Below are 10,956 nucleotides of genomic sequence, written 5' to 3'. Positions count from 1 at the left end.
TCAAAAATCTAAAAAAAAATTCAAACTTCTTGTGAAAATGGCATAAATAAATCCCTTTTTGTTCTTTCAGGGATGGTCAGAATATTATCAGAAATCTCCCCCCCCCCCATCGCCCCACCCCCCCCCCCCCCCCCCCCCCCCCCCCCATCCTGGAAAAATTAGGTCCACTTTTTCGGATTTTGCCCACCCATGAAAAATCCTGGGTACGGGCCTGATTACTTACTCATAAACCTACAAAGATCAGCAACTGTTTGACTAGCATCTACATACTTCTATAAAACGAAAACCCAATGCTATCTCATTCTATGTGATCTCTTGTGGGACATCCATGATGATTTTGATCTTTGGATCTCTGGATATATCTCACTATGCCTGTAATCTTCAATCTGTTTCTGCAGGTCAATGCATTTGTAATTAAATTCTATGACAGTCTGGTCACATTTCTCTTGCAATTTCTTGTATTTCTGCTCCAGTGCCTTGTATTGCTCCTTCATTGCTGCTTTTAATCTCAATGATTCTGCATCAATGGTCTTATCTCCCATCAACTTCTTTATGAAAGTTGTTCTTTTCTGTTGTTGAAAAAAGGAAATAATCGGCTTAAAACTCAGCTAATGCAAAGACCTCAATCTACATCCACACTGCCTATTTGATGTCAAAATTTTATGGCATTGTATCACTTCATAGCTATTTACTCTTAAGAGTAAATAGCTATGAAGTGATGTAATGCCATAAAATTTACTCTTAAAAGGTGGTGTGAGACCCTGAGGGGTGACTTTTTTTGAAAAGCACTAGAATAATTTTTAACCAACATACATACAACCTATGTGATCAGATAAATTTATTGACATACTTGACAAAACATTGCGTTGCTATGGCAACCAGGGGGGCTTAATTACCCCGAAATCATGGTATCCAGTCTTACAGTGATAACTCCTTTATTTTTTTATCAATAGCCACCAAACTTTTAGGAAATCTTCTACTACAACATATGCATACAATGAAGTATAGAAATTACCCTGGTGATATTTTTCAAATTAGAGGAATATTTTGTCAGAAACTAATATTTGGATATTTGTTTGTCAGGTTTGAAAATTATTTTCAATTTGAGATTTAAAGCAAATGTTTATCCTTTAGGTCTTTGTATAAGAATACATATACTGCACATCCCCTGAAAAAATAGCCAATTCCAACAAATTCTCTGGAAGATATCACTGTTAGAGTATTACTAATATACGGAAATCTCACAATTTGAGAAATCTCAAGTTAAAGATAACGTAAATGTGTAAATTCATAATATGAGGGCAGTGTTCAGATCATACTTTCTAAAATCCACCAGGATCATACAGAGAGCCCTCAGCTTGCTTCTTCTTGTCCTCTTTCTTTTTTCTTTTGCCTCTCAGGACCTTTCTCCTTCTTTTAGATGCCTCCTTACTTTTATACTCTGCAAGCCGAACTCTAGAAGTATCCTCAAGGCCACAGCCTGCTTCCGTATATTTGCCGGCAGGGATTTTGAGGGCTTCCAACAGTCTTAGTACAGAGCTGTACCCCATGTTAAAATGACATACAGCATCATACAAGCCCAATTCCAGAATATCCCTGCCGACATGCACCTCCTTGGGCACTCGCTGCCAAATCATTGCATTCAAACTCTCATTCTGGTTCTGTGTTTTGCCATGTAGGCATTTCTCCAGCAGACTGGCTTCACTTAGCCTAACATATACTGGCTTTACCTTGGCCAGTATCTCCAATGGCAGACCAGCACTGTGCTTAAATGTATTGGTGTGGTCTGCTTTGTCTTTCTGATTTTTACACCAGCTTGTGCTTCCAGTCGGGCAGTGGTCATGCAGCACTCTAGCTTCATTAGAAGCACAATGCATAAGACTAGCATGAATTGCCTTACGCATCTGCTCCAAGTTTCCAACATTTGAACGTATGGCAATGCCATAATAATTCTGTAGTTTGTCAATGAGTGCATCGGTTAGCTTGCCTTTGCCGCCTAGACCTGGGATGTCACGTTTCAGTTTTCGAAGGGAGTTACCAACTCTCTTCTGTACGTGCCCAATACACTCCTTTTTCTTAACTATAATATTGTCAGCCTCATAGACTTTCTCAACTCTATTAAAGCTTTTGCAATCGCCATCACCATAATATTCAGTGTAACGGATATTGTGGGTCTCTACAGAACGATTAAAGATTCGCTGTACACCCTCAGGCTCCATAGCAGGTGCGGAACCCCTGAAGTTGGCCTTGCAGTCGTTGTGATTTGCCTTCCACAAACTGTATTCCTCGCTATCCTTATCTAGATGATCATGCAGCTTGCATTGTTTGCAGGACACCGTAAGGGCCTCTACATCGAGAACTTTCCCTGTGTCAATAGAGATGCCGGTGACACAGCCATTCAGAGATGAAAAGCCCCTTCTCTGCCAGGTGCCATCGAATGAAGCACCGCAATTGGTTGGCCCATCCGATGTATCTGCTTTAAGCTCTTTTGCAGAATCACCCATACTTTTGGTTGCAATTTCCTTTACATGCTTCAGCAGTGTGCGCGAGTTTTTAGTGAATGCCCTCGCAGTAGGTGGTGGCGGCATGTTCATAAGTAAACATAACTTTCTGGCTCCAGTATGTCCCTTTCCGAGTGTTCTCATGCTGTAAACAAGTCTGCGATTCACTTCATAACTTTGCCCTTGAACTTTCGAAGTATAAGTGATATGCTTCCAGTCACAGTTCTGGCAGGTTAGACGTAGCTTCGAGGCACAACCCTTCCGGTTGTGCTCGTCTTCCCCGAGCACGAGGCAGAACTCGCCACAGTCACCACATCGTAGCAAAGCGAAAATATTGCTAAGAATGTCCATATCCACGAAACGATACCCGGTCACCTTAGCATCAGATACCTTTGCAGTGGATTGGGAAGGTTTAGGCACTGTATCTGCCTCGACAGCGGTTTTCGAAAGCTTTCGAAAAGAAGCAGATTTTGCAGGATTGCCTTCTTGAACAGGCTCCATGTCAGTCGAAAAACTCGGTTCGTTTTCCGACTCATTAGGACTGTTTTCAACTCTCTTATACTCGCTTTCCTCTAAATTGAGACTTCCTGTAAAGCGGTTCCCACAAAAACGCCGCTTTTTGCGTCTCTGGTTAGCGAATTTAGGCATATTTGAAGAGTAAAATGGAAGGTTGTATTTTGATTTGATGTTGAAATGTGAAGATCGATATTTAGGAAGGTACTGCATGTAAACTCTCTTGTTAGTGATCTATTCAGTCACGTGGATAAAACACAGGGAACCCAAACAAGAGAAAATCGAAAACCCCATCGAAATAGGCCCTTTGAAATCCGACTTCTAGATCAAAACAAATTGCAAACAGACCGGTTGCCCCTAGCAACGGCTCGCCAACATTTTTTAAAAGCTGAATACTATAGGAAAAAATATATTATCATTTAAATTACACTAGGGCATACATTTCAAGGATAAATAACGGTAACTTTGAGACGAAAATAATTTTTTTCACAATTAATTCAAATTTGGTAAATTTTAGGGTATCATACCAGCTATGAAGTGATGTAATGCCATAACATTTTGACATCAAATAGGCAGTGCAGATGTAGATTGAGGTCTTTGCCCAGGTGGGGACTCCAATAAAAACAGATGTGGGTGATTGTAGGCAAAATCGATTCTAAGCTTGAGGGATAGCACTTTGGGCGTGGTCAACAGAAATCTTACCCAAAATTGCAAATTGGGTGTGGTCGAAGAATTTTTAAGCCTAAGATATAGCAGAATCAAAGAAATCACCCCCTTCTACTTTTCTGGAAAGTTCCCCCAGGGGGCTTATGTTTAGGGAATTGACCACCCAAAAGAAAAAGGATGTTTGTTCCCCAGTGTGCTTTACACATTCAGTGCTGTAGCATTGTCATATACACGAGGACAGGTGCCCTAAGGGATGGAGCATTTGATATTTTAAGGGGGAGTGGTTGATGGCCAAGATGGGAAGACAGGCAGAAAAACTGTCCTGGAAAAAATAGAGCAAAAAAAAATAAAAAAAAATAATAATAAGAATAAGTCAACTCCCCCTGTCAAGAATCAAATGGTCTGTGTTTCGACGAAGTAAGAGCGAACGAAATTCCAACTCAACAGTTTTATTACGACTACATCTCCCGAAAACTCACCCATCGAACTCTCTCGGAAAAACTCTCGCACGTGCGACTCGCATACCAAAAATGTCAATCAAACGTCCGACGTCACGCCACGCGTAACGCAACATATAATTTTCTCGATCGAACATACTCCCCCTCGTGAACGGGCCCGACTGGTCACGTTCACTACATACTGAAAATGATACTTTACAGTTCTAGAGGACATAGCCTTGTAACAGGACGTCGGTAGACCTTCCCCATGGAAATCACATCAACAACTCGAACATGTCCATCAGGCCCAGGGTACACCTCTGTCACTCGAGCGAGCGGCCACTTCCCTCGCGGATTGTCCTGGTCCACCATCAGCACCACGTCGCCCACACTTGCACCTTTCTTTAACTCCGTCCACTTTCCGCGCGTGTTTAACGTTGTCAGATATTCCTTCATCCAACGCTTCCACGACTTGTTAATCAGATCCTGTACAAACCTCCAGCGATTACGAGGGTTAAACGCTACCTCATCGATAACTCTTGGTGCTAGCTGTCCTCCCGCTTGCCCGTACAAGAAATGATTGGGAGTTAAGACTGCGTCATCCTCTGGATCATCACTGACGTAACTCAAAGGTCGAGAGTTCATCAGTCCCGCTACCTCAACGATCGCTGTCAAGAGCTCCTCATCCGTAATCCCCGCATTTCCTAGTATCGCGCGTATCGATTTTTTCGAAGACTTTATCAGCGACTCGAATACACCCCCGTGATAGGATCCAGTCGGGGGATTGAACTTCCATTCAATTCCTTCGCTCGCTCCCATTCCGGTGACCTTGTCTTGATCAATTTCTTTAACTAGCGCACGTAACTCCTTATCCACAGCCGTAAAATTAGAACCATTGTCACTGCGATTATATGCGGACGACACTACGCAGTACTACGCAAGCACCTGCCCGGTAGCCATGGAATTCGCCATGAATGGAGATATCACTCGAATAAATGACTGGTTCTCCAGCAATTACCTCGGCATTAATACCAGCAAGACACAGGCAATGTGCTTGGTAGGAACAGTGGCTACGAGTACGATCTCCACGTTGGTCCCGACCACATCAAAGTTGAGACAACGTTGAAAATACTGGGCGTCTCACTGGACTCGTCCCTCACCTACAAGGAACATATAACTACGGTTCTTAAAAAAGTTTATGCTAAAGTTGCTGCGCTGCGCCGAATCAAGTGCCTTGTACCAATTCAGACCATGGTTGCGCTATACATGACTTATGTACTCCCTCACCTCGAATACTGCTCCCCTCTGCTCCTCGGGGCTACGAAGACTCAGAAGGACAGGCTAGAGAAGTCTAACTATTATAGTTTAAGGACACTTCTTAATCTAGGTAGATCGTCATCGTATGAAAACTGTTTAGCTATATCCAATATGCGTTGAGCATAGGCGACAAGTTCAGGCTCTTCTATTATTTTTTAAATCATATAGGATGCAACAGGCTACTTATATTGCCAACTTCTTTGTAACCCGGTCTTCACAGTACAATTTGCGCTCTTCTGTTCATAATCTTACACAGCCATCCTATCAATCGTTATATATGCATAACTCTTTTTACTACCTAATATCACATTTTTGGAACCAACTACCTAACTCTGCTAAAGCTGCTAATTCCGTCTTTGAGTTCCGCAAGAACCTACCCGACATCATTCCACATGGCTGCCAATGCAGCAACTGTATTTAAATTCTCCCTATTTCCCATAATTAGAATTATTATGTAATGTGTAATGTAATCGTTGTCAGTAGTGTTGTCGAGCGTTTGTACCATGAGCTCCCCGAGCTCGAGAGACTGGGTGACCACTCCTCACGTCATCGACGGAAAATAAATTGTTGTTGTTGTTGCTGTTGACTTCCGGCTTTCCTGCTTTGCAGTAACTCTCCTTGTCATCTTCACCGTGAAAGGGCCTCCGGAGTCCACGCAACAACGCGCAAAACACCGCATCGGGCCTCCGAGCCTCGCTTTCGGCAGCGGCGCCATCACTTGTTCTCCTGTCTTCTTCCGCACGATCTTGCACAAGCAGCATTCTCGCTTCACTCGCTTGACCAATTCCCTTCCATGAATAATCCAATACTTCTGGCGTAATTCAGCCAACACGTGATTCGTTCCGCACGAATGCTCCGCCCTTTTGTGAACATGCGTAACAATCAAATACGAAATCCAATCACTCTTCGGGAGTATGACTGGATGCTTTGCGTCATACTGTAACGACGAATTCTCTAATTTGCCTCCGACACGCATAATACCTTGTTGGTCGACAAATGTACTAAGCTGTCTCAGATTACTCTTGTTCTTCACACCTTCTTTTTTCAAGGTTTCGCACTCTTCTGAATACTGTCGCCTCTGGACTTCTGAGATCCAGTACTTCTCGGCGTCAGTGATCTCCTCTACTGTCAAGGACTTCGATTCTTCTGCCGCTCCTGATTACTCCGAGTTCTTCTTTCGCTTCTTCTTCAACTTAGCGATAAAACGCATGACATACGCTGTGACTCGAAGCAACCTCATCCAACTGGAGTACTTCTCTGGATCTAACAACTGCTCTATCCTCTTCTGTCTGGAACTATACACTGCACTCATTTTGTTCGTCTCTATCTCTGCTTCTTCAGACTGCTGGATGCTGTCAGACCTCTTCTTAGGCCATTCTGACTCCCCCTCCTCCAGGAAATCTGGTCCTCGAAACCAACGATGCTCACGATTCAACTCTTCGATGTTAAGACCTCTTGTAGCGCCGTCAGCGCTATTCTCTTTTCCTGGAACGTGCCTCCATTGCTGTGGACTTGTCTTCTCGTGAAAAGTCGAAACTCTATTGGCGACGAACGGCTTATACCTTCGCGACTGTCCATGGATCCAGTAAATCACGTCCATACTATCTGACCAAAATGTGTGCTGGCTCAAAGGAATGTCCAGAATTCTACTAACACATTCTGCTAGCTTCAATCCTAGACCTGCCGCCATCAGCTCCAAGCGCGGAATACTGATTGCTCTGATGGGTGCGACTTTAGCTTTAGCTGCAACAAATGAAACTTCAACCAATCCGTCTTCGTTTTCGAAACGCACGTAAGTGACCGCAGCGTATGCCAGCTTCGACGCATCTGTGAACGTATGCAAACTTGCATTTCTATACTCTTTGCCACTGCAGTAACATCGGGGAATTCGTACTCCATCCAAACGATCCTACTCGTCCAGCCAACCTTCCAAGGTCGCATTCAATCTCTCTAGAAATCCTTCATCCCAGTCCAAACTTTCTAGCCATGCTTCCTGGAGTGCCATCTTGGCGCTTATGACGTATGGTGCCCCGCCATCTGCAACGGGTCGAACAATGACGCCACTCGACTCATCAAACCTCTCTTGGTAAATTCGAATGAAGTCGCATCTTGATCAACGGCGAAGGAAAACTCATCGGTGTTCGCATCCCACTGTACACCAAGAGTCTTTACACTAGGTAACTCACACTCGTCTAGATTAACTCCGCTTGCGCGTTCTTCAATGGGAATGCCTTCAAGAACTTGTGCCCTGTTGCTGCACCACTTGCGAATTTGGAACCCTGCTCGTCCCAAAAGTTTCACTAGCTGTTCTCTCGCCTTAATTGCGTCGCGCACTGTATCCTCCGAATCCAAAATAGCATCCATGTAGATTCTCTCTAGTACAACCGGCGCTGCTAGCTTATACTCATCGCGCAACTCTTCCGCGTGGCGCTGCATGACAAACTGTGCGAGAAAAGGCGAAGCGCGATCTCCAAATACCAGGCGCGTCGCTTCATATACGTCAGGTTCGCGATCTGTCTCTAAGTCTCTCCGGAGCAAGCGATGATACCGACGATCTTTCTCTTCTAACACGACTTGGGGGAACATCTCTTTGATGTCTCCAACAAGCGCAACAGGCGTCTCACGAAACCTAAGTAGGACTTCCAAAATATCGCGCTGTAGCTTGGGCCCGGTCAACATCGCATCGTTCAGACAAGCTCCTTCGAACTTCGCCTTAGAATCTAGAACTATGCGCACCTTACTGGTCTCCTTATCTTCGCGAACCACTGGAAAATGTGGTAAATAGTAAGAGGCCTCGTTCTCTACTTCGTCTCGTTCTACCTTTCTAACGTACGTCGGTTACTGTATTCCGGTACACGACCTATGCACGTCCAACCCTGTGGCGTCTTCCGTGCGACAGGCTCTCCTGGCTCGCCGACGCGCTCCTCTAGAGCTAGCGCTAGTTCCGGGTGGTCTGAACCCATCAATATGTCTACTGTCTTCCTACCAGGAACCTTATGGAACGGCAATCCTTTCAGGTGCTCCCAACGCTCTTGATGTCTGCTCCAATCTGGGATAGGCATACCGGAACATAACTCATTCATCGTCCACACTGTCATCTTCCTCTTGGTACCTCCCTCTACGCTCGATACCTCTATTGAAACGGCCTTACTTTTCACTATAACTTTAGTGTCGGTTAAAGTGGACAATGCCAAATTGTTCTCAGGGGCTTTGATGCCCAAAGCTACAGCGACATCACTTCTCATATAGCTCGTGTCTGATCCGTCATCGAGAAACGCGTTGACTTTTATTCTTCGTCCTCCGTCGCTCGATACCCACACTGGCACCGTCCGCAACAGCACAGAAGCTGGGGCATTTGAACTTCTACCCGCGGCACCGAACGCAGCATTTGTAGCTGAACGACCTTCATTACTGGTTTCACTTGGCTCTTTATCAAAGTGTAAATGAAAGTGGTGCGTGCTTTTGCAACCTTCAACGCTGCATCGGTCATTGCTACGACATTCGTAACCTCTGTGATTTTGCTTTAGGCATCGGAAACAGAGATTCTTGGTTTTCGCAAGGCTCCATCGGTCTTTGACATTCGATTCCATCTATTTTTTACAGTCAGTTATAAGGTGTTCACCCTCACATATCGGACATACTCTCAAGGGTTGCGCGCAGTGGACTGAAAACTAGACTTATGCGAGCTGTCATTTCGGTTTCTGCTTTCACGTCTTCTCTTCCTCGTTTTTTCTGCCTCGGTTCTGAAGAATACTTGCTTTGCTAGCCATTTAACAAACGTAGACAATCTGCCCGACTTTCCGTTGTCAAATACCCATTGCTGGTACAGGACGAGCAAAGTTTCCGGTATCTTAGATTGAGCCGCCGTGTAAAGCGCCGAGATTCCCGTCAATTCTCCTCGATACCCATGATCCTCTAGTTTCGCGACGATGTCTGTCAGACGGTCTGAAAATACTTCTAGGTTGCTTTAGGTTGTCCTCTGACACTTCAGGTGCTTGAAAAATGGTATCCGAATGGCGCTGTAATAGGAGCTTCTCTCCGCCGTACTTTTGGTCTAGTTTCTCAAGGGCAGTTTTGTATTGAGCTGGGGAGTACCCCAGTCTCTCTATGACCTTCAATGGCTTTCCCAAAACTGCACTCTTCAGCATCATCATTTTTACTTTTTCCGGCACCTTAGTTTGATGAACAAATACATCGAACTGCGCTCTCAAGTCATGATAGAGATCTTTATCACCTGAAAATATTGCCAGCTGCGGTTTTTTGAGCCCCCTAAATAAAGAGTCTAGTTCTTTGGGGATGCTAAGTTCACCCGCTTCGTTATCTTCTGCTTCTTTTTGGCTCGCGTCGTTATCGGTATCGCTCTCAGATGATAAATCACTCTGCAATGCATGCGCCCAGTCCCCTGTACTTTTCTCACCGGGGTCCCGCCCCTTTCCGTCTCCCTCTACACAATCATCAGGCACAGCATCGCTTTCTTTCTTTATTTCTTTCACACAATGTTTCCCCTTTATCCTCCTCGATTTTGTGACCCATTAACTCTGCTTTATACTTCTTTCTCGCTGCTTCTTTTCCTGCTTCACTCTCATGGCGGCGATGTTAGCCTCAATCGAAACGGATTTAGACTCTTCGAAATCATCAACATTCTCCGAGGTTTCGGCCGTTTCACTACTGGAATTTGGGTTTTCGAGATCATGCAATGAACCCTTCTCGCTGTGGGTTTTTTTGCCTTTGAACCCAAATAACGAAGACCTTCCCGGTCGATAACTGAAAGTTGTTGATTCAGCTTTTTCTACATCCTCGAGATAAGCATCAATTTCATCAATACAGTTCTCTACGTTTTCCCTTACCTCCTCCAGCCACTCTTCGGCATTCAACAACTCCACCTCTATCTCCAATGCTCCTAACAACTGTTTATGCACTTCCTAAATTTGGTCAACGCTTTTCAAGACTCTATCTTTAGCGTTCTTCAAAACAGTTCGGCTGCCCTTCTCTGCGATGATACTTGTCGCTTTATTCTTGTTTCTAGTAATCCCTCCTTTTAAAGTTGCCCGTCGCTTGCACAGGACTTCAATCTGCTCCATTATCCGGCTCGATTAGGACCAAAATGTTTCGACGAAGTAAGAGCGAACGAAATTCCAACTCAACAGTTTTATTACGACTACATCTCCCGAAAACTCACCCATCGAACTCTCTCGAAAAAACTCTCGCACGTGCGACTCGCATACCAAAAATGTCAATCAAACGTCCGACGTCACGCCACGCGTAACGCAACATATAATTTCTCGCTCGAACAGTCTGTCCCTTATGTGTTACGAAAATAACAGGTGAAAATCACTGCTTGGGGGACTAAAACTGTAAGACTTTCAAAGATATTGGTGGGAAGGGGGCATGCCCGCAGTATGGGAGTGCAGGGAGGCTTTTGTACATTAAATACCCTGAATACCTGGAGAAGGGTGGGGATAAAAGTGTGTGTGTGTGTGGGGGGGGGGGGGGGGGGGGAATTGAGGGACTGAAAAAAGAAA

The 10,956-nt window shown here is 44.7% G+C and overlaps 2 protein-coding genes across 2 annotated transcripts; both read right to left on the bottom strand.

Moving 5' to 3' along the window:
* Nucleotides 1-823: 823 nt before the first annotated feature.
* LOC116612432 lies at nucleotides 824-3,400 on the bottom strand. Its single transcript, XM_032373127.2, has one exon. The coding sequence runs from the start codon at nucleotides 3,225-3,227 to the stop codon at nucleotides 1,323-1,325; it is 1,905 nt and encodes a 634-aa protein (XP_032229018.2). The 5' UTR covers nucleotides 3,228-3,400; the 3' UTR covers nucleotides 824-1,322.
* Nucleotides 3,401-6,593: 3,193 nt separating this feature from the next.
* Nucleotides 6,594-9,024, bottom strand: LOC116612438. Its single transcript, XM_032373142.2, has 4 exons — nucleotides 8,268-9,024; nucleotides 7,513-8,199; nucleotides 7,361-7,471; nucleotides 6,594-7,261 (listed from the first exon to the last, which is right to left on the bottom strand). Exons 1-4 carry the CDS (start codon nucleotides 9,022-9,024, stop codon nucleotides 6,594-6,596), a joined length of 2,223 nt encoding a protein of 740 aa, XP_032229033.2.
* Nucleotides 9,025-10,956: the final 1,932 nt, after the last annotated feature.

The sequence above is a fragment of the Nematostella vectensis genome, chromosome 7 (assembly GCF_932526225.1).
Source record: "Nematostella vectensis chromosome 7, jaNemVect1.1, whole genome shotgun sequence".
Taxonomy (NCBI): Eukaryota; Metazoa; Cnidaria; class Anthozoa; order Actiniaria; family Edwardsiidae; genus Nematostella; species Nematostella vectensis.
This window is presented reverse-complemented; position numbering and strand designations above follow the sequence as displayed.